The sequence below is a fragment of the Panthera leo genome, chromosome E1, assembly GCF_018350215.1.
Source record: "Panthera leo isolate Ple1 chromosome E1, P.leo_Ple1_pat1.1, whole genome shotgun sequence".
Classification (NCBI taxonomy): domain Eukaryota; kingdom Metazoa; phylum Chordata; class Mammalia; order Carnivora; family Felidae; genus Panthera; species Panthera leo.
In genome coordinates this window covers 28,459,560-28,483,317 of record NC_056692.1, presented here as the reverse complement: position 1 = coordinate 28,483,317, position 23,758 = coordinate 28,459,560, and the positions used below count along the sequence as shown (strand labels likewise).

Below are 23,758 nucleotides of genomic sequence, written 5' to 3'. Positions count from 1 at the left end.
TCTTTCTGAAAATGTTGGGGGCACATGCCAGAGAGCTTCCTTGGGAGGAGAGCCAGTATTGTTTGCCCTTCTTGGGAAAGGGGAAGAGACAGTGGTGGCTTGGGTCTCTATAAATGAACATATGTGGGCCTGGAGCAGGACTGGAGACTGGCAATGTGTTGCAAATTTCCCTTTGCCTCACTTCCCAGACTGGGAACCTAATGGTCACCTGGCCATTTCTTTGAGGCTTAGAAGTCATGAGGTCTGGTGTTACCCTACCTGAAATTTTGTTTATTTGGCTTTGGGGTGAGTCATTCATTGACTTGTTCATTGGTTCAGCAAATGCTTGTTGACTACTGGCCACATGTCAGTAGTCTTTCCTCTGGATACCACAGTGAATGCAACAGGCAAGATTCTAATCAGTCTGGAAAAGGACACAGCTAGTTGGCAAAACTGTTAGTTGGGGGTGGGGTAGAGTGGGGTCAAGGTAGAGATGTAAAGGGAGCTCAGAGAAACAGGGTAGCAGGGAAAGCCTCCTGGGGAAGAGACCTCTAAGGAGGATGGAAAGATGAGTGGCACTTTAAGCACCCAAGAGTATAAAGAGTGTTCCGGACACAGAATAGCATGTGTGAAGGCCTGGAACCTAGAGACAAGAGGCAAGAGGCAGGGGGAGGAGGTAAGTAATAAAAGATGAGGCTGAAAGGTGAGGCTGGGGCTGGGTCACGAAGCCTTGAAAACCGTACTGAGTGGAATGAACTTTACCCTAAAGATAATGGCTAAGCCACAGACAGGATTTAAGAAGATCGTGACGTGTTCAGATTTGTGTTTTAGAAAGATCTATTTTGGTTTTGTGTGGAGAGGTGCTGTTCACTGGAAATGTGACAAGAGCCACAAATGTGAGCCACATGTGTAATTTAAAATTTTCTAGCCGTCACCTTAAAAATGTAAAAGGATGTAAAAAGAAATAGGTGAAATTTTTAAAAATAATAGATGCTATTTAATCCAATATATCAAAATACTATCATTTAACAGATAATCAATAGAGAAATCTTAATAAGATATTTTACTTTTTTTTCATATTAAGCCTTCAAAATCCAGTGTGTATTTGATACTGATAATGCATCTCAATTTGGACTAGCCACGTTTTGAGTGCTCAATAGCTACATATGTTTGGTGGCTACCGTGTAGATGCAGAGAGTGTGCTTGAGAGGAGCAAGAATGGCAGAGCTGTTGCAGTGGACCTGGAGGAGGATGGTGGCTTGGGGACAGAGACAAAGGGACAGATCTCAGAGAGATGACTCCCAGGCTGCCATACCAGGCCGGAACTTAATACCTATAGACTCCTTTTATCTGAAAGAGAAATAAACTTCTATCTCATTTGGGCCATTTTACTTGGGACTTCCCTTCTAGTCACATCTGGACCTAATTTTATTTTATTTATTTATATTTTAATGTTTATTTATTTATTTTGAGAGAGAGAGAGAGAGGCAGAGTGCACACATGCACACACGCACAAGAACAGGGGAGGGGCAGAGAGAGAGGGAGAGAGAGAATCCCAAGCAGGTTCTGCCCTAGCATAGGGCTCAGCCTCACAACAGCGAGATCATGACCTGAGCTGATATTAAGAGTCAGACGCTCAACTGAATGAGCCACCCAGGCACCCCTGGACCTAATTTTAAAGAATATAGCACCTCAATGGAGATCTCTAATGGATAGTTAGATCTGATGGGTCTAAATAAGTAGACATGTCTGAGAAAGCTACACATAGATTGGAATTTCCAGTCCATAGTTGGTCATGAAGCCATGGTAACATAGAAGATCTCCAAGGGAAAGTGGTCCAGTGAGAAGAGAAAAGAATCTAGAACAGAACTCTGAGGAACACCAGCACTTAGGATGGGCAGAAGAAGAAGAGCCTGCTAAGGAGACTGAGAAGGAGCAGCCAGAGAGGTAGGAAGGCATCAGGGAAGTGCTGTGCCATGGAGCTTAAGGAGGAGAGAGTCCCAAGGAGGGTGTGACCAACAGTGGTAATGGCAGCTGTCACTGCTTGCTTCTGTAGGTGTGGATGGCACCAGAGAGTCTGAGTAAACCAACTTCAGTTTCTGTTGCAGCCCCGAGTTCCAACAAAGGCTGGTCACATCATCCTCCTGCTCAGTGCCCTTCAGTGGGCTCTGGGTTTCTTAAGGATAAAGTTCTAGCTCCACAGCATATCCTTTAGCCACCTCCAAAGTCTGGCCTTAACTTTTCTGTCCACCCTGTTTCCTTCTCCAGAACACTGCTCTCCTGCAAGGCCTGACTTCCTACAATTCTCTACCTTAGCCAGTGAGCTTCTCTCTAACTAAAGAAACGTACTTCCTCCCTTTTCTTTTTTTTCCTTCAAAACCTACCATGCTTCAAGACTTACCTCAAATGTCAACTCTTCTGCTCCCTGATTCTTCCAGAAAGATTGATTACCACCCAACCCTGTGTCCCCCATGAGCATTTGTTCACTCTTGATCACAGTTCTCATCATAGTCTAGCCTGGGGTCAAGTTGGTTGCGTACATGTGTGTCTCCCCAGCTAAAAGGCTGTGAGGGTGGAGAAGTCTGAGGCTACTTCTGGATACTCATCCATGTCCCGTTTCCACAGAGCTTGTTACAAATGTTTAAGAAATGTTTATGGATTTAATGAAATTTTGTCCCTCACAGCCCTCAATTAATAGTGTGGTTTCTGGTTTTTTTTTTTTTTTTTTTCATATCACTTCAGGGATTGGGGGGGCAAGGGAGACACTAAAATAGAGAGAACTCTGATTTAGAGGAAAATAGACAAGGAACTGAGTTTAAATCCAGCTGCTCAAAGAAATAGTTCCAGTCTGAGCTTCTCCTGACCCAGGAGCTTTTATTATCTGAGTGCTGGAGAACCACCTTATTCATAGGAAAGCAAGAGAAAAATTAATGCAATAAAAGTTGGTACCTTGAAGAGGTGAACAAAAGTGACAAATCTCTAGCTAGACCAAGAGAAAAGAGAAGACTCAGTTACTAAAGTCAGGAATGAAAGAAGGGACATTTCTACAGATCTTAAAGAAATAAAAAAGATTATAAAGTAACACTATGAACAACTATATGCTATCAAATTAGGTGACCCTAGATAAAATGGACAAATTCTTGAAAGACACAAACTACTGAAACTACTTCATGAAATAGATAATATGAATAGACCTAAAAGAAGTAGATTGCTTTGGTATTTTTAAAACTTCCCACAAAGAAAATTCCAAGCCTAAATGGCTTTACTGAATTCTACCAAATGTTTAAAGAATAATATCCATCCTCCACACTCTTCCAAAAAAAAAAAAAAAAAAAAAAAGAAAAAGAAAAAGAAAGAAAGAATAGTAGGGAACACTTTCCAATGCAGTCCAGTATTATCCAGATGCCCAAACAAGACAAAGACATCACAAGAAAACTATACATCAATATTGCTTATGTATATAGATACAAAAATCCTCTGTCAGCACAGAGCCTGATATGGGGCTAGATCAGTACCTGAGCCAAAGTCGGCGCTTAACCAATTAAGCCACCCAGGCACCCCATAATAACATTAAAAAAAAAGAATGAGGGGCACCTGGGTGGCTCAGTTGGTTAAACATCTGGTTCTTGATTTTGGCTCAGGTCATGATCTCATGGTTTGTGAGTTCAGGCCCCGCATCAGGCTCTGCACTGATGGTGGGGAGTCTGCTTAGGATTCTGTCTCTCTCCCTCTCTCTGCCCCTCCTCCACTCATACTTTCTCTCTCTCTCAAAATAAATAAATAAAATAAAACATTTAATAAAATACAATAAAGAATGAAATACTTAGGAATATATTTACCAAAAAAGTGAAAATTATAACAAATTATAACACAACTGAAAATTATAACACATTATTAAAAGAAATTAAAGAAGACCTAAATAAATGGAAAGAAATCCCATGTTCATGGATCAGAACATGTTAATATTATCTTAATTATCTTAATATTGTTAAGATAGCAATACTCCCCAACTTGATCTATGACTTAACATAATCTCTATTGAAAGTCCAGCTGGCTTTTTTACAGAAATTGGTAAACTGGTCCTTAAGGTAATATGGAAATGCCAGGGATCCAAATTAGACAAAGAATCTTGAAAAAGAAGAGCAAATTTGGAGGACATTTCCAGATTTCATAACTTACTAAACTATAGTAAGAATACAGTATCATACTGGCATAAGGATAGGTAGATCAATGGAATACAATTGGCAGTCTAAAAAAGAAACACATTTATGGTCAATTGATCTTTGATAAGGGTGTCAAGACAATTTAGTAGTGAAAGGATAGTCTTTTCAACTAAAGATGTGGCACAGTTGGATATCCACAAGCAAAACAATGAAGTTAAACCCCATCTCACACCATACAAAAATTAACTCAAATAGGTTCATTTAGAAAGAGCTAAAACTCTTAAAAGAAAACATAGAAGTAGATCTTTGTGATCTTGGATTAGGCAATGATTTCTTGGAATGACATCAAAAGCACAAGGGACAAAAAATTTGACAAATTTGTCTTCATCAAAATTCACAACTTTTGTGCTTCAAAGGTCACCATCAAGAAAATGAAAATACAACCGAGGGAAAAAAAAGAAAATCAAAATACAATCCACAGAATGGGAGAAAATATTTGTAAATCATATCTCTGGTGAGGGTCTAGTATCTAGAATATATAAAGAACTCTTACAATTCAATAATATAAAGACAATACAAACCTAATATAAAATATAAAAATGGGCAAAGTATCTGAACATATTTTTCCAAAGAAATATACACACTGCCAATTACATGAAAAGATGCTCAAGATCATTAAACACCAAGGAAATGTGAATGAAAACTACAGTTGGCTTCATACCCTCTAGGATGGCTATACTATAGAAGACAATAATAGGTGTGGGGTGAGAATGTGGAGAAATTGCAACTCTCATACACTGCTGGTAGGAATGTAAAATGAAGCAATTGCTTTGGAAAATAGTCTGACCATTCCTCAAAAGGTTAAGCATAGAATTGCTATGAAACCCAGCAATTCTACACCGGGGTGTATAGTCAAGAGAATTGAAGTCATATATCCACCCCAAAACTTGTGTAAGAATGCTTATAGAGGCATTGCCCATAACAGCTAAAAAGTGGAAACAACCCAAATGTCCATCAACTAATGAAGGGATAAACAAAATACGGTATGTTTATATGATGGAATATTAACCAGTCATAAAAAGGAATGAAGTACAGATTCATGCTATAACATGGATGAACCTAGACAACATTATACTGAGTGAACTAAGACAGTCCTAAAAGACCAGGTATTTTATTATTTAAAAAAATTTTTTAAATATTTATTTTTGAGAGAGAGAGATAGAATGCAAGCAGGTGAGGGGCAGAGAGAGGAGATACAGAATCTGAAGCAGGCTCCAGGCTCTGAGCTGTCAGCACAGAGCCCAATGCGGGGCTCGAACCCACGAGACATGAGATCATGACCTGAGTTGAAGTCAGATGCTTAACTGACTAAGCCACTCAGGCGACCCAAGACCATGTATTTTATGATTCAATTTGTAGGAAATGTCCACATTAGGCAAATCTATAGAGACAGAAAGTACATTAATGGGAACTGGGGACAAATGGAGGAGTGACTGCCAATGAGTATAGGGTTTCTTTTTTGGGTGGTGAAAATGTTCTAAAGTTAGGTAGTGGTGATGGTTGCACAGCTCTGTGAATACTAAAAACCATTGAATCGTGCACTAAAGCTGCTATATATGTAAAAACAGAATTAGCTTATTACGTTGAAATGTAAGGTGGGCCTCCATATCCTAGTGAGAAGATTTTTTTAAAAAGTTTTTGCCAACTGGAATATACTTCAATATGCCTAGCAAGGCAAAGTTTTTCTTCAAAATTGTTCTCAGAGAGGAAGGCAAAGTTGTACAGACCTCATTTTTTAGGACTCCACTCACCATTCCCCACCTCACTCTATGGAACTGAGGGTGTGAGAGCTTAGTGTTTGTTTTTATGACAGTGGGAACAAGGTTCTCCCTCATAAATAATCTTGCCTCCCACTCTGGAGGCTCTCCAAGAGTAGACATCTGTGTTTCTGCCTGCCCAGCACCCACTCTCTTGCTTCTTGCAACTTCATGTGGATTTTCCTTCTGTCAGATATTCCCCCCTCGATCTCAGAAGGTCTTTCAGGCTGCCTTCACTTCCAGGGCCAAAAAGTGGACCTGTGAGCCAATCTGTCCAATGAGATGCCCTTCTTTGGGAATTGAATCGACAGTTGGTCTGACTCAAGGAAAATGCCAGTGATTTGCCCCACTGAGATGCCCTGGGAAACTATTCCATGGTTCCTACTCCCTGGAGTCAGGGGTCTACTCTGGTCCTGCTTTTTTCTTCAGATGTTTCATGCACTCAAGAACCCTAACTTGATCTTTTGCACAAGGACTGACAAATTCCATATTACTCTTTTGGTTCTCCCATGGCAGGGGCAGGGTTCCTCAGGATTGTGCAGACAATGACGGAGGAAGACTCCTAAATTATGAGGAGTTGTGATCTAGAAACCACTACTTGCATTGGAACATCTTTTTTCTGGTTCTTTCTTGATGACCACTTGCTTTAATATTTTAATTGAAGCTCAAACATTAATTGAACTTTAACTATGTCAAGGCACTTTGTTAGTTGAGAGAATACAAAGATGAACAGAATGATATCCCAACTCTGTTGGGTGGTGGGAATATAGAGGAATGCTCTCTGAATTCTAAGAGGATCAGAGAGATCAGAAAAGAGGGTATTTAAGCTTGGCTACAGGTAGAGAAATTTCTCTAACCCACAGGGCAAGTATCCTTTATGATGGGGTATTGAAATCAGAGAATCATAGACCTGTGAAATCTGGGGGCTGACAGGGACCTTATAGACTATCCAGTCCTACATTTTCTAGATGAAGAAATCCATATTCTGAGGAATAAAATGATTTGACTGAGCCAATTTGGGCTTAGGACTTCTCCTCTGACTCCTATTCTAGTCTCATCTCACTAGTCCTTGGGCACATGGTTGACCTTGGCTGGCTCCTCCAGGTTTTGGGGGACTTGGGGAGGAGGAAAGGCAATATTTAGGACTTGGTAAATGGTTGCCTAGGGAAACATGTTTTCCAAGGCCACTCAAGAAATCAGTGGGGAATTGGGGCAGATTCCAGTCGTTCTTGTCACATTGCTTTCTTCCTTAGGTTCCCCACCCCCCCCCCCCCACAAAATGGGGACTTGGCAGAGGGAACTGGCACCAGGGTCTGCACTGTACTGAGTTTGAGGGTGTATGTTCCCACCCTTCTCCATCCTCCTGAAATCCTTGAAGCAAGTCAACAACTCAAGGGCTTGGTGAAACGACTTTTGTCATTGCCATGCTCTATTTCCTCTCAGTGACCTGGTCAGCTGGGGTGGAAGAACCTTTGGTTATTTTACCTATAAGGGTCAGGATATCAGCCAAATACCCAACAGGGAGTATGAGGAGGAAATCAATTCAGACATCAGGCCTGGGTGTTCCCCAGTGCTGACAATGGTTTACCTTAGCCAGCAACTTGTTCTGGGCAGGAAGGGCCCCAGTGTAAATAGCATGCTTTGCTAGTTCTAGGGAAAGAGAAAACCCAAATACGGTTCTTTGGGTGGAGGAAGGGATGGAGTGTCCTTCTAATCCATGTTTTTCAGCCATGGAGTAGTTTCATCCACATTCATGGTTTTTATCATGATGTGGGCCCTGATGGCCCCCTAAGTCCTGACCTCTCCACTGTGGGAGTCCCGCAGGCCCTACCCTAATAGAAATGATCAATGTAACCAATACTTCTAGAGAACTTCCCACGTAACAAGAACTGTGCTAGATTCTACAGCCCATACATAAATAAGATGTAATCCCTGTCTGCAAAGAACTACAGACAAATTTAAGCCTCACAAGTTTAATAGAATGTGGTCAGTGATAAGCCCTGGATGTTGTCAAAGCATCTGGGATTCAGGAAGGCTTCATAGAGGACACTCATACCGACGAGTTAGCCAGCAATGAAAGCCACAAACCTCACAGGCAAGGGAACCACATGAAAAAAGGTGTGGAATCTGGGTGTGAGGAAAACCACAGGCAGTAGACAGTGTTAGTAGAGCACGAAGAGGGAGATGGAAAGTGTGGGGAGATAAGGTAGGGGTGTGAGATGGGGGAGGTAAGTTATGGGAAAGAGCAGTCTTTTTTTCTGAGCAGGGAAGCAGGATGTGCCTAGGAGATTTGCATTTTAGACAGAACACTTCAGTGTGGATTTGGGGAGGAGGAGCCAGGATTGAGGGCAGGGAACCAACTAGAAGAGATGATGAGTGCCCCATGCAGGGTATTCATGATGAGAGGGGGCACGGACTGGAGAAATAGCCAAGAGGTGGGTGATGACAGACCTATGGTGGGTTCTAGGGAAAGAGAAGATCCTGAACACAGTTCTTTGGGTGGAGGAAGGGATGGAGTGTCTTTCTAATCCATATTTCTCAGCCATGGAGTAGTTTCATCCACATTCATGGTTCGCAGGTTTCTGACTTGGTGCCTGGGTAGATAATAGGGCCATGAACTGAGGTAAGAAATACAGGGAAGGGAAACAAGTCTGGAAAAGAAATGTGGATGATAGCTAACATTTATTAATCACTTATATGGACCAGGCATCATGCCAAGAGTTTTTCCAGTATTTTCTCCTAACTATGAAGTAGATACTGTTCTTGATTTACAGAGGAGGAAAATGAAAATCTGAGATGATGAATAGTTTGACTAGATCTGCACAGCTGGTAGACTGGTGGAAAGAATTTCGAATACAGGCATTCTGGCACCAGGGCCAATGCTTCTAATGACCAGGCTTTGTATGTGTGTATGTGAAGAGTCTGAGGAGCCCGTGGGACACCCACAGTGGGGAGATCTGAGATTTGGTGGGGGGGACCATCAGGGCCCTAGGGGACCCTTAGGTTAAAGAAGGCAGCAGGGGATAGGGGGCCCACAGATAAGGCAAGAATGAAAGTCCCCTGTGATTTTTACATTTGAAGACACGGTTATGTCATCCGGGCAACAGATAACTGGACAATCACGAATGTGTAGTGGCATCAAATAAAAAGATCCACCAAGTTAAGCTGACGTATTAATTACAGCAGTTCCTGTGTTGCATAGTAATTACCCTAAACAGTACGCATTTCACATAAATAGCAGTAATTAGTATAGCACAAGTTTCCCAAACTGTGTCCTGTGGAATAGTAGTTCCTGGAGACGTTAATAAACGTTTGGATGAAAAAGGGCTTAGGAGTAAGGCAAGTTTACGAAATGCTGGTATAATTCAGATAGAAAACCAAACCCTTGGTTTACAGTTTTTTCTTTTCTCGGTTAGGAGGCAGGATAGCGGAAGGCTAAGAGTATAGGCCCTGGGAACAGACAGCCTGGGGCTGAATCCTGCACTGACAAAAGCTGGGTAACCTTGGGCAAGTTACTGAACTTCTCTAAGGGGTAGTTTCTGCGTCTGTGCAGAAAGATGGTAATACATATTCACTGTAATTGTTTCAGATTTAAATGCAACAACACATTTAAAACACTTAGAATAGAGCCTGGCGCAGAGTGAGGGCTCTATAAATATTAATTATTGTCTATAAACCATACTATTATTAGCAAGTCTCCATGATATCCCACAGAGTCAGTCTTTCTCACACGTATTTCACACACACACTGACATTCATATTTCTTAACAGCAAAGCACTGGTTCTAACTCTGTGCCCTTACCTCCACCCCACCACAGCCCAGGACCGGGAATGACCAAATGCTTGCCTACTCTACTCTAAGCATTGAGGCCAGGGAGAGGGAGGATTTATATATACATCAGCAGTATGGCCTTGGCAGGGCCACCACTAGTTCAGTTTCCTCTGTGCCCACTTGAAAAAAAAGTACGCATCTTTTGGGTGAACGTTGTCCTGTACCAGGGCACGCAGTTTAGCAAGTGAAGTGTAGGCTATATTTTAGCTCTCACTTGCCTTTTAGCCTGAATGTCATTGTACAATGAACAACCTGCACAACCATACATGGCTGTTCTGATCTTTAGACCATAGAAGGGGCTGGAAGCTAATGACCATTGGAGAAGGAGGGTAAGAGTTCTCCTCCCAGTAATCCATGAGATTAGCTCTCCACAAACCTTGAGGTGATAAAGCATCCTTCTTCATCTCCTCCCTCTCTGCCCACATGTGCCCCGCCCCCCATTCATTCACACAGAGGCTGACATCAGAATACCCTGGGTGTGAGGGGATACAGCATGCCTCGTCTATTTCTCTGAAATACCCAGAGTTTGGGAGATGATAGAACTGTGGCCAGCAGAATGGGAGGGCATGATTTCTAGGTTTTCCCTAACACATAATGAACATTAAATTATGATGCTCCTCACCAGAGAAGACCAGGGCCAGAGCAAGTCTGACTTCCTGACCATGGTTTGGGACAGTGAAGGGAAAATGGGAATGGGAGCTTCTTAATCCTCACTGTGTGGCCCAAATGCATAGCTCCCTATACAGATTCTCACCACCCCTTTAGGTAGATACTTCCTTTGTGAAACAGAAGGGAAGAAAAATGCAGACATTTCCTGTTCTCTGGAGGTGGGTGGGGTAGAGTGGAAGGCAGGCACCCTCCCAATGGGCACATGCATTAAGGCTCACTCCCACAAATAGCCCCTTCAGCCACCAGAGGGGCTGCTGCCTAGAAGCTAAGACCAGGCCTGACTTGCCAGTGATCTGGTGAGGGCTTTGGTTCTCTCCTCTGTAAGGTGAGAAATATGGATGGCCTGAATTTTAAGCTCCTCACATCTCTGCCATACTTTGGTTCCCACGTCTAGGGGGTTCTATTCACTCCCCCTCCAGTCTAGACTGACTAGAAATGGCTTATTCTCACCTCTATCCCAGGAGCCTGCGTGCCAAACACCAACCTCCCTTCTCACAACTGTGCTTAGGGTCGGCCTCCATTGCTCTTGGTGATAAAGAGCAGCTGGAGCTCCAGCTGGGAGTTTAGGTCCTGTGGCCTTGAGACTCGGGAACAAAGGCTGAGCTGCGTGGGGAAGGGACTTTTCCTGAATGTAAGGGGAGGGGGAGCCCTTGGGGCTGTTTGTGCCTATACCTCTCTGTGGAGCAGGCTGTTCCTCTTCTTCCTACAGATCTGGGGGGAGGAAAGGGGTCCTGTCTTTTCCTCTGAGGCTGATGACTTCACCTCCTTCCCTGCTTCTTCCTCAGGTTAGGATCTCTACCCCTTCCCCAGCTGCTCCCCGGGTCTGAATCTCCTTCCCTCTCTCTTCCTTTATTCTTCTTGGGATTGGGGTCTTTATACCCCTCCCTCTGTCTAAGCCTTGCCTCTTTATTCCTTTTTAGGCCTGGCCTCCTAGCCCTGGTAGAAGGGTCTGCATTCTTCTCCTTCTTTCTCTTCTTAAGGCCACATTCCCTCCCCCAACCCTTTCCAGCTCCCCCTCCCTCCGCCCCGAGGCATTGTGGGAGGAAACAAGATGTGGGGCGAGAGAGGCGCGGGGAGAAGCCCGCAGTGCGGGGCCGGGCGGGCGCAGCCAATGGGGAGGGCGGACGGCGGCGCGCGCGGCGGGGGGGCGGGGGCGGGGCGCTATTTCAGTGGGGGCCGCGCGTCGGCCGCGCTCAGCGGCAGAGCGGAGCGGAGCTGTGAGGCGCCAGCGCGGAGCAGGCGGGCGGGTCGGCGGGCGAGAGGCGGAGCGCGGGCGGCCGGGGAAGCTCGAAGGGCCGACGGCGACGGCGAGCGCTCGGCCCGGGGCTGCGGGAACCGGAGACCGCGGCGGCGGCGGCTGCTGCCGGAGGAGCCGAGGGGACACCGCCCCTGCCCGCGCCCAGCCTCAGGCCATCGCTGCTCCCCCGGGGCCCCGCGCAGACTAGCCTCCGTGAAGGTGAGCGGTGGGTGGGGGCGTCCCCGGGGCGGCGGCCCGCACCTGTCGCGTGTAGGCCCACGCGCCGGGCCCAGCCCCGACGCCCGGAGCAGGGCTGGCCTCGGCGTGACGCCCCCGGCGCCCCTCCTTCCCGGGGCTGCGCCACCCCGTGTCCTGGCGACCCCTGGGCGCGGCTGGAGGCCCTGGGCTGCGGGGGTGCGGCTCCCCGCCTCCTCCCCGCCCCCCACCCCTACAGTCTCTGCGCTGCGTGGAGGCCCCTGGTGTTTGGGGCCGAGGGAGAGGGGGTGGAGAGGGCTCGGGCGTGACGCGGCGCCTCCTGCCGCCGCCGCCGCCACCCTCTGGGGCGTCCTTCCTGCAGCGAGGACGCCCAGTCACTCCGGCGCTGCTCCAGGCCGGGCGGGGGAGGGCGGCTGACCGGCCGGGGCGGAGGTGGGGGGAGGATGCTTTCTCCTTCCCCAGGTGCTGGCCTTTGGGGACCGCCGCTCTCTGGAGGATGGCACGGTGGAGGGATAAGCCCCCTTGGAGATCTCAAGGGAGGAAATACAAGCGTTTGTGTGTGTTGGGGGCTGGGGAGGGTAGGGTGGTCCGTCTTTCGGAGGCTTAGCCTTTTCTGTTGCAAAACCGGGGTTAGAGGATGGGGAGCTGTCCTGGAGTGCCCTCTTCGCTTTTCACAGGATCCCCTGGCTCTTGACTGAGGCAGCTGGCCTGGGGCCTTCTGGTCATTCTTCTGTCTGAAGGCCCAAGTCCCCCTTTTTTTTTCTCAGGAGGGAGGGGTTAGGCAGGGCACCTCCCTGTCCTTTTCTCATTGGCACCTTGGACAGGGCAGGTTGGGGCTAGGCCTCCCCTCTCAGACGCCTGGGGGGCCAGGGGTGAAGAATCGTAGCATTGTAGTCACAAGACCCAACGTTATGTAACTGCAGGCTCTCTCCTACTAGAGAGTAAGGTGGCTTTTAATTATTGTGACAAAGTTGTTCCTTTGGACTTTGGTGGTGAGGCACTGGAGCAGGTGAGTTTGCTGGGAAAACCGGTGCCAATTTCATGCTTTAACTTCGCAGTCTCTAACCAGGCCCCACCCCCACCCTAGCGTTTGTAAACAGTGCCCCCTTCTGAGTGGTAACCTGGCATAGGGTACCAGGTGATACTAGTTTTCTTCAAATATAAAGAGCCTTATAGTATCAGAACATTCTTCCTGTGCTGCTGTTGTATATCTGCTCAAACTCCTTGAAGTTGCCCCATATCATATTTCAACCATTGGTTTTTAAAATGAAGATGTTGTTTTGCCCAAGGTCATGTAGCTCGTCAGGCCTCGAACAGGGTTCTCCGGACCTTTCCTCAGCACCAGGTGGTGCACACAGACTCCTTGAGGCTCTTTTTCTTTCGGGTGTGGGGCAGAGGATGCTGGTCCACTAACCCTTTGCTCTGCCAGTCTCTGCTGAAGTGGAACCAGCCCTGCTTAGTTTGAAAGTGCCAGACAGAGGTGGCCTTGGGTGCGGTCAAGGGCCGTGTGGCTGGCAGCTGGCATGTATACTTTCTTTGCATCTGGTGCAGGCTGAAGGAGTAATCATGAGTTCTGCTTTCCCTTTCAGTTCACCCAGCTCACAGGCTAGTGTGGACTCAGAGATCAGGGTGGCCTGATACCATATCAGAGTATCATTCCCATATCAAGGTATCATTCCCAGGGGTCTCTCTTTGAGTGGGCAGCTCCCCCCACCCCCGCCTTAATATCAGACAGGGCTGGAATGACGACATCTTTTGTCCACTGGGTTGGATGACAAAATTCCTCTTTGGGGGGGGGGGTCAGTGTGATGGGACTGTGGTCAAGGACAAGATTGGATTTTGCAGCTCATCTCTGTTCTTGCATCTCACCTCACATGCTATAGACTGCCAGGTGGATCCTGACTAGTTTTATCGGGGTTCCTGTCATTCTAGGAATGGACCATGCAAGGTGTATCCCAGAACTCTGGTTGCTGTAGGATGAATGCCATGGCTTAGATAGCAGAGATATGAAAAAAGACTGTTAATAATTTCTTGCCTTTTGTTAGCTCTATCACTATCACTGGGCATTGACAACCTTTTTCTGTGAAAGACCAGATAGCAAATATTTTAGGCTTTATAGGCCATGCATTCTCTTTGCAACTAACTACTCCATTCTGCCATTGTAGCCTGTTTCTGTAAAACTTTATTTACAGAAACAGATGGTGGGCTGAATCTGGCCGACCCCAGTGTAGACTGTCCTTGTTTGCAGATGTTCTCATATTAACCTTAATTAATCCTTATAGAGGATAGAGAGCTATCCTCATTGCTAAAATGGAAGTAATGAATGCAGTAAGGCTAAGTGACTTGCCCTTAGACTACAAGACTTCATAGTCAGGACCCGAAGTCAGGCCTACTGATTCCTAGTCCCATCTTGTTTCCACTATGATACCAATGATGCAATAATGGTCATTAAATTAAGGATTTATTGTGTTCAGGTGTTAATGCCACCTAGTTTACCCTTGATAACCCTGAGTCTCCATTTTAAGATGATGGTATGAAAGCACAGAGGTTAAGTAACTTGCCCAAGGACACAACTAGTAGGTTATAGATACGTTGTAATGTCTTGGCAATTGATGCTTTTGAAAATATCAGAAATAAATAAGTTAGAAACACCTCATTTTACAAATGATTAAAAACTGATGGCTAATTATGTCTTTTTTACTATCTACCTTGTATTTCCCAGGCTTGGGAACCATGTCTTTGCTTAAAGCTTAGGACCTCCTCCTAATTAATACCTCATGTCTTTGTTTTCTGTTGCCCTCACTCTCTGTACTCAGCTCTCCCACTGAGGCTCCACATTCAGCTGCTAATGCTCATTGCTTAGCGCATGGGGCTGTCAGCTTCACCTCTCTGCTTCTTCTGCAGTGTCACGATGTCTGACCGGAAGGCAGTGATCAAGAATGCAGACATGTCTGAGGACATGCAACAGGATGCCGTTGACTGCGCCACGCAGGCTATGGAGAAGTACAACATAGAGAAGGACATTGCTGCCTATATCAAGAAGGTGCGCCCAGAGAGCTGTGCCTTTTAGCCAGGGATGGGGATGGGCAGCTGAGCTGGGACTTAGGAAAGCAGGTATAACCCATGTAAACAAAACCCAGGAGATTGCAAAGCAGACAAATTAGGGAATGATTCTTACCAAAGCCTTCACCTTAGGAATTCTTAACAGGAACTCTGCCAAAGTGTGCGTGTGTGTGTGTGTGTGTAGATAGTTATGTGATAATAGATAATTTATAGATAATTATTGCAAGGCATTGGGGAGAGAAACTTGGGATCAAATATGACCACATTAATTCAGAAGTATTCAAAATGTAGATAAGGATATTTGAACAGATAATATAAGATCATACACAAATTTTCAGGGAACTGCATCATTTAAAGTGAGCTATCCCTATAATAATCCCTATCATGTGGTGGTTTCTTTTTCTTTTAAAAAGGACACAGGTACTATATCATCTCTTTCTCCTCACCTTCTTAAGAAAAGGGTGGGCTTGAATATATAATATTGGATGAGCAATATGGGCAATAGGTTTAGTCCCTGAAAAATTCCTGAGTGAATGAGTGAATGGATATGGTTAACATGGTGAAGAAGCAGCTGAGCTAGAGGTGAGAAGTGGTACCCAGGGTCTCTGATTTTGTTTCGAATCTATGTCCATTGGTGACGTAATCCAGTCTTTGATATTTTCAACTCTTATATCCCAAAAAGGATGTCTAAGTACAGTGGTATTCTGGTCCATAGAGGTGGTAGGGTATCCTTAAGTTTTCCAGAGTTTTGCTTCTCTATGCAGGTAAAGAGGAAACTCTGGAGTCCTGAGAGACTTTCTGTGTAAGGAGCCAATGGGTGCAGACCCAGCAAGGCTGCTGGGGGTGCTAGCTCCTTGCTGAGTGATGGCCTTATCTGTCCTGTACAGGGAATCTGGAATTATGGACTTTGAGGGTCAGGAGAATCCTTAGATTATATCTGTCCCAGGTTCCTTGTTTTGCTGACTGAGAAAATAAGACCCAGGGAAGTGACTATGGCTCTCCTATCTTACACAGAGTAAGAGTCAGCATTAAGTCTAGATTTGGTGATCCATGCCCTTTCTACTGTTCCCTAATACCTCTTGGAGTCCTGTGGTATAGGGGCTGTGAGGAGTCCAAACAAGTTGAATGTTGAGCACCTAGGGGACAGTCCCAGGGTTGGCAGCTTTGCTAGGCCCATGGTGGAGGGCTGCTGCATGGCAGGGTGCATCTACTCAGCCATCTGTTTCCTGCTGCATGCATGGAGTGACCGGGAATTGCCTGTCTGATTAGGTCATAAGGATTTCCTAGGTTGCTTTGGTGCTGAACTTGTGCCCTTGAGAGAAGTGAAGGAAATTGCCTTGATCTCCTGGCCAATGTCCTTGTTCTGCATCTTACAGCCCACATGGTGTCTGGCACATAGGAATGGGTTTAATGTTGACTTACAAAGAACTGCTTCCTGGTACTCCTGACTTTGGCTGTAGGGTCTTGCTTCTTGGCATTTGGAAATGCTGGTTTAATAATGTGGGAGGCAATGGGTGTCCAGTCAGGGAGGCTCTTCTGTTTTCCACATGCTGCGTGACTCTGGAGTGGTCGTTTATGCCTCTGGCTTCCCTGACTCCTTTGCTAAAGAATCACAGGGTGGGCTATGGAGTAGGGTAGCTAGGAGGAGGGGAGATGATCGGGGTGTAAAGTGCTAGAGAGAAATAACAGAGCCTTTGCGGTGTTCCATTATTAATGAAGGAAGGAGTGTCCTAGCCAGCCTTAACCTGAGCTCCTGAGGTTTGGGGAGCTGAGGCCATGGGCTAGGAGTAGGTGGGGGATGATAACTAAATTAATCAGATTCCTATTCTGATTTCTCATCTTCCAGCTGTCCTAATCACCTTTCTTCTCTCCCTTTTATTCTTCTTTTAGGAATTTGACAAGAAATATAACCCTACCTGGCATTGTATCGTGGGCCGAAATTTTGGCAGCTATGTTACACACGAGACAAAGCACTTCATCTATTTTTACTTGGGTCAAGTTGCAATCCTCCTCTTCAAGTCAGGCTAGGTGGCCACAGTGAAGGTGTCAGTGGCGGCGGCAGTGATGGCAAGCAGGCGGCGTTGCTGGGACTGTTTTGCACTGGGGCCAGCATCAGGATGTCCTCTCCAATGGCTGTGCTACTGCATGGACTGTATACTCGATTTCATGTGTATGTCGCAGTAAACAAAACCAAACTTCTTTCTGTTTAGTTGCCTGGGGAAGAAGGCTGCTTTATGTTTATTTTTCAAGACTTAAAATTTTTTTCTTTGGTTGTATTGCACTAGAAAGTCTCTCCCACTCCTCCCTCTTCTCTTTCTCTCCCTATATAAAATAAAAAGCCCTCCACAAAGTCTGTAAGCCTAGGAGGGCTGGGGAAGGAAATTGGTTTCTGGAGGTGGAAGTAAATGTAGCAGCCTCCTCCTGGCAGCGGATGCTGCTTTGGGAGGGCCAGGGGGGCTGCAGGGGGGGCGGCATTAAGATTGGCAGGGAGAGAGGGATAGGAAGGAGGTAGGGGGATTGATCTAGTACCAGGGAGAATATTCCACTGAACTGTGATTTCACGGCTTGGGGCAAAGGGTGGGGTGGGGGGTGGATTCTTTAAGGGGCCCTGAGACGTGTTTGTCTGTGGTGTGTGGGAGTGGGGAGCAGACTTGTCTTGCTGTCTTTGTCAGAAGAGTTTCTAAGTAAGGGCTGTGTCTTTGTGGATTACCTTCTTTTATTCTTCCTGCTGGAGCTCCTGCTAGGAGGATGTTGGAGGTAGGATTAGCTTGATTTTTTTTCCGATTCATTCTTCTCTCCTTCTGTCTGCTCCCTGCTTAGCCCTTGGTTTTCTCATTCCTCTGGAGTTCTCTTAGAGCAGCCCCTGTTAGTTGGCTGGCAAGGGAATTTCTGGTGACTGTAGTACCTTAGTTAAGTCTTAGCAATCAAACCAAATCAATGTCTCCCTTGATTCTCCTCTGTGTATATGTATGTATGTGTGTGTGTGTCTTGGTTTGGGGTAGAGGGGAGGGAGGGGCAGGACAGTGTGGAATCTCTAGGGTGTATGGGTAGATAGGCTGCACAGTTAGTTCTAATTGGGCCTTTATGTTAAAAAATCTCTGGGGCTGAAGATAGTTGTCAACTCCCCAGGCCATCTGGCCCAGACACTGCTTGCTCTATGGCTATCTGCTCCCCAGAAGGCTTTGGGAGGATTATCCATGAGGAGATGGCTATGATGCCATCTGCCCTGGAACTGGTTCTCCATGGAGAGGGAAAGTGACGTTGTGGGTGGTTGCAGCCTCTTGTGGGAGGTAGGGATAGAAGTGATAAAGGGCTGTGAGGACCTTTGGGGGAACTTTGGAGGGGATTAGTCTTGCAGTGGTGAAGCTGGGTATCAGGCGATGGAGCAGGGCCGCTAGTGGCAGGAGATTCCAAGGAGAGTGTGGGGGGAAATCTTGTCTGTTGATCAAACAGGGATGGTGGAGGGAGGGCAGTCATTGCTGACTGAGCTGCTGATTCTTGTAAATCGCATTTAAAACTCTCATGTGTAGGGTTGACACTATGGGAGGGGGGTGGTTGGGATCCAGCTCATTCTTTTTTCTTTGTTTTTCTAAGTCCATCCTTGGGGCTGGTGGGGAGGCAGGAGAATGCCCCCTCCCTAAGCCTTTAGTGTGTGCCGAGTTTTCTTTTTGATGCTGACAGGGGAGGGTGGGTACGGGGATGGTGAGTGAGTTCCCTATATCAAACCCTTCGGTGGGCACAAGATTGAGTGCTTGGTTTTAGGTTTTGTTTTTTTATGATTGTCCAGATCTGTGTTTCCCCCTGCCTTCCCAGACTTGTGTGGCCAGTTGGAAATGTCTGGTTTGTGTTCATCTCTCCCTCATTTCTGGAGCAGGGGCTGAGACCCCACCACATCTTCTATGCTCTGCATCCATGCCTCTTTTGGACATTAAAGGTCGATTGATGCACTTCTGAGCTGTTTGGGTTTTTCTTGGGGGGGGGATGGTGGGTAAAAGGGTTGCCCTGGTGGCAGTGATGCCACATGGGTGGGGGTAGAGGGTATCTAGGGTGGAATAGAATTGGGGCTGAAGAGTTAAGACCAGGCAGAGAGACTGATTGGCCCGAATTAGGTCTTAGTTGTAGGGTCTAGTCTGTGGCCCCTTAATGGCATGGGGCGGGGCGGGGAGAGGACTAACCAGTAGTACTCACCCACAGGGCTTTCTAGGTATCTTGGTGGAGATGGCCAGATGAGCCACTTTTTGGGTCTTTGGTGTAGTAGATGTTGCCTCCCCAGTTTCCAGCCCCAGGTCCAGATGGTGGTTTCCAGCTGCTGTCTTAGACCTGAGGAGCTTCTTAGCTTCTTAGAACTTTTGGCCAAAGCTCATAGCCTTCCTACTCCTTATTCTATGCTTCCCTGAGACCTGGACACTGTCTGTTAGCTAAATGCTGCTCTAGCCACTTAGAAATGGAAAAGTAGGGGATCTTTAGAAAAGTGGAAACACTTTTGGGGGAACGTGAGTGATTCCCTAACTCCTAGGTTGTCCTGGTTGTTCCACATGGGGTCTCCTGCTCCCACACACCTGAAGAAATCAATACTTCTGAAAGGATCTGCCCACCCCGAATGCCAAGCAATTATTAACAATCCTCATGGAAGTGTCAGGGAACAGAAGTGCTTCGTACTCTTTTCCGTTGCTTCTTACTCAAAAACATGCCCTGAGTTTTTGTGTATGTGCGCCTAGGATGCTGTCACACAGAACAACACAAGTTCTGTGTTTCCAAGGCGTACAACCTTCTAATCAAAGCAGGTCTACACATTGAAAAGCTTTTTCCAATGGTGATAAATGTACAATCAAGGAAATAAACTGGGTAATGAGCTATTAATTATTAGAGATAGGTAGATTGAATTCCCTCAGCTAGGAAGTTGGTGGGCTGGATCTTGGACAAGGCTCGGTCTCTGGGGGCAGTGAGGTCCTAAGGGGCTGTCAAACCCCAAATTCTGTTCTGGCCTTTGGTGTGATGAATAATTTGACAGCTGGAGCACTGAGGGATGAGCGAGGCCGTGGTCCACATTTTGTCTGTGATGGGTGTCTCTAGGGCCCAAACCCCACCCCCTTCCTGCCCTGGTGGGAGAGGCAGTCCAGCTGGCATCTATGGACAACACATCCCTGCACAGGTAGGTACACTGTGCATCTGGAAGGCTAATCCTGCAACGCTTTGTGGTGAGGATGACCCTGTGGGGCACAGGAAGGGCAGGATGGGAGGATGGGTTACAGAGGGAACTGTGGAAGGCAGATGGACATTGTGGCGTAGAGGAAAGCAGCCACTGTCAGAACTGGGGCCAGGCAAAGAGTGGGATTGTCCATCTTCTTCTACCTCTTTTATCCTGTGCAATCTCTGGGGCCTTTGGCTGGACCTAACTGAAAGGCAGATGGCAAGGCTGAGCAATCTGTAAGGGTCAGCCCCCTCTCAGGGAACAGAATGGAGAATAAATCGAAGGGGGGCAAACCAAACCAACATCGTAGGGAGCTGTCTCTGTTGCCATGAATATGTGTGTCTGTGTCTAGAACTCTAGTGTCCACAGGCCTAGGCCTAAGAGGTGGCTGTCCCCTTAACTCTCCCCTCACTTCCTTCATGTCTTTACTCAGACATCTTGTTACCCATCAGAAGGGCCTTCTGACATCCTATATGAAATTGCATTCTCCACCCCCCCACCCCCCACTTCACTACTAACCTTATTACCCAGTTTAATTCAGCACAGAACCTGCCAATGCTTGACACGCATGCTGTTTACTTGTTGGTCTCCCACAACTAGAATATAAACTCTGACAGCAGAGCCATTTTCCCTTTTCTTCACTGCCTTCTTCGAGCACACACAACAGCACTTGTCCTGGAGTAAATGCTTGATAAATGGTGGTGGTTCACATGAAAAATGAAGAGTGTAAGCGAGCCTTAGGGCAGCTCCCCTGCCCTAGGACAGCCCGGCCTTTCCTGAAGAGACTTCTGTCTGGCTTCATGCCCTCTTGCTGCCCAACCTGTGCATCGTCCTGCTGCCTGGAGAGGAGTGAGTGTGTCCCTCCCCAAGTGTGCTCAAGCTTCAGCCCTTTGTTTCTGCCAGCTATGGAAGAATGAAAGCATGTGTTCACTACCCTCCCTTCTCGCTCCTCCCATATACTAAAGATTGAGGAGCTGCCCCTCCCTCCTTGAGGTCTCACCTAGTAAGTCTTCTGGACTTAGGAGAAAAAACAGAATCCCACAGTCCTGACCTCTTAGGCCTCCCCTGAACTAAAGGTACAGCTTCCCTACCATCCTGGTAACAAAGAGTGACCCATATCACCTGTTGCAGAGGTCAAGTGTACCTGTATGAATATCTTTGTGATGTAATGGGCCTGGTGTCTAGATCCATGTACAGGCATAGTCCTATGCATAGACAGCTGCTGTGCCAATATAGACAGGTTCATAAGGAAAGATCAAAACCCCAGGTCCCTGTGCCTTTCCTTCCTTGCTTTGTCTAAACAAAGGTGTGCAGTGCTTGTGGTGAGGCTGCTAGACGTTGTTCTCTTGAGTTTCCAGAGAGAGGCCAAACATGCAAAAACAGTGTGGTAGTGTGGGTTGAACCCAGTTCTAGAATCAGAAGATCTAGGGTTGAGTCCCAGCTCAAGTCCACTCTGAGGCTCAATTTCTTCATCTGAAAATGGGGATGATACCTATCTACCCTAAAGTATATGACATGTATGCAAAAGTGCTTTGAGAGTGGAAAGCAATGATGAGGAGGACACTGATTATTAGGCTCTGTGACAATAAAGCTTGGGGAAAGAATAAAGGATTCTGGGAAGTCAGGGCCTTCAGATAACCCCTCACACCTTGTACCAGCCTTCCCCTTCATGTCCAAATATACCCGTATTATAGAGAAGGAAATTAGGACCAGATAAGGAAAGAAACTGACCTAACATCACATGGATGTTTGGGACAATTGGGATGCCGACTCCCAGGCCAGTTCTGATGTAAACATTCATGTATATGTTTTTTAATTCTCTTGGGGCATATTTGATTATTTACTTATTTAAAATGTCTTATTGAGAGACAGAGCTTGAGCGGGGGAGGAGCAGAGAGAGACGGAGACAGAGGATCCAAAGCAGGCTCTGTGCTGACAGCAGAGAGCCCGATGTGGGACTGGAACCCATGAACTGCAAGACCATAACCTGAGCCAAAGTTGGACACTTAACCGACTGAACCACCCAGGAGCCCCTTGAAGCATCTTTTATTTTTTTAATGTCAGTTTACTTTGCTATTTTTTAAAAATCTGTATTGAAATTGCCAATTTTTTTCTGTAAGGGTCAGATAGTAAATATTTGAGGCTTCATGGGCCATATGACATTGTATACGTAGTTATCGCAACTGCTGAACTCTGCCATTGTAGCATGGAAGTGGCTGTGGGCAATATGTAAACAAACGAGCATGGATGTCTTCCAATAAAACCAAACAGGCAGCGGGCCAGATTTGACCTGTAGACCATAGTTTGCCCAACCCTGATTTATTTTTTCTAATGTTTATTTATTTATTGAGAGAGAAAGAGAGCATGAGCAGATGAGGGTCAGAGAGGGAGAGAATCCCAAGCAGGCTCTATGCTGTCAGCACAGAGCCCGACATGGGGTCTGAACTCACAAACCACAAGATCATGACCTGAGCCAAAGTCAGACGCTTAAGGACTGATCCACCCAGGCACCCCTGCTAACCCCTAATTTAGATAGATTAACATGATTCAGTATTCCAAAGTAGAAAAAGTGGAAATTCTCCCTCCCACTTCTGTCCCCGAGCATTGACTGGGTTTCTCTCCTTAGAAAAAATTAACGTTATGAGATTTGTGTTTCCTTTCAGATACAGTTGATAAAAAGTGTATTTTTAAGTGGCTGTACAATATTCCAATGTGTTGCATGTAGTTTAATAAGCATGAAAGGACTAGGACTCCTGAAGACATGTCCTGAAAGACAGAACACTCTTCTAGGTGTATTGTCCTGACTTGCCCAATGGACTCCTTCATCAGGATAATCTTTTGAACAACTAGGATTTGCCTGGGAGTTTTGGGGATCATGCCTGATGAATATGCTGGGCGATCCCTTTTGGGTCAAAAACAACTCTGACTCTTGGGAGTGCAATATTTTTTTAGGTGGTTTGTGTACCAGTTTCACCAGTAAAATATAACTGGTAGGAAGGATATCTATTTGTTCTATCTATCTATCTATCTATCTATCTAATCTATCTATCTAGTTTCTTACTAGGAATTGGTTTACTTACTTGTGGGGGACAGGTAGACCAGTCTGGAAAATAGTTCAGGCTGTAAGGAAGGTCAGACTGGAAGCTCAGGCAGGAGGTAACACTGAAGTCCACAGATAGAATTCTTTAGGGAAACTTCAGGCCTTTCAGCTGATTGGAAGTTGGTCCACCCAGATTATCCAGGATAATCTCCTTTACATAAAGTTAACTGATTGTAGACATTAATCACACCTACAAAATAATTTTACAGTAATATCTAGATTAGTATTTGGTTGAATATCTAGGTGCTAGAGCCTAGCCAAGTTAACACATGAAACTGATAATCTCAGTCCACATCTGATCAACTCAGCACCATATGCCTCTCCTCAAACTATACTTAATCTCTAGGGCCACCTGGGTGGCTCAGTTGGTTAAGTGTCTGACCCTTGATTTGGGCTCAGGTCATGTCATCACTGTTCATGAGATCGAGCCCTGCATAGGGCTCTGTGCTGACAGTGAGGAGACTGCTTGGGATTTCTCTCTCCCTCTCTCT

The 23,758-nt window shown here is 46.1% G+C and overlaps 1 protein-coding gene and 1 long non-coding RNA gene across 6 annotated transcripts; one reads left to right on the top strand and one right to left on the bottom strand.

Moving 5' to 3' along the window:
• Positions 1–1,843: 1,843 nt before the first annotated feature.
• DYNLL2 (dynein light chain LC8-type 2) lies at positions 1,844–18,928 on the top strand. 5 transcript variants are annotated; one of them, XM_042916983.1, is made up of 4 exons: positions 12,372–12,470; positions 12,852–12,922; positions 14,818–14,956; positions 16,867–18,928. In XM_042916983.1, exons 3-4 carry the CDS (start codon positions 14,825–14,827, stop codon positions 17,002–17,004), a joined length of 270 nt encoding a protein of 89 aa, XP_042772917.1. In that variant the 5' UTR covers positions 12,372–12,470; positions 12,852–12,922; positions 14,818–14,824; the 3' UTR covers positions 17,005–18,928. The 5 variants fall into 5 exon arrangements, with proteins under 5 accessions (XP_042772919.1, XP_042772921.1, XP_042772918.1 ...); XM_042916985.1 differs by lacking the exons at positions 12,372–12,470; positions 12,852–12,922 and adding an exon at positions 1,844–1,926; XM_042916987.1 differs by lacking the exons at positions 12,372–12,470; positions 12,852–12,922 and adding an exon at positions 10,703–10,785.
• Positions 18,929–20,723: 1,795 nt separating this feature from the next.
• On the bottom strand, positions 20,724–21,743 carry LOC122206484. The gene is made up of 2 exons (XR_006196480.1): positions 21,168–21,743; positions 20,724–21,070 (listed from the first exon to the last, which is right to left on the bottom strand). It is a non-coding gene; the product is annotated as an uncharacterized LOC122206484 (long non-coding RNA).
• Between the last annotated feature and the right edge of the window lie 2,015 nt (positions 21,744–23,758).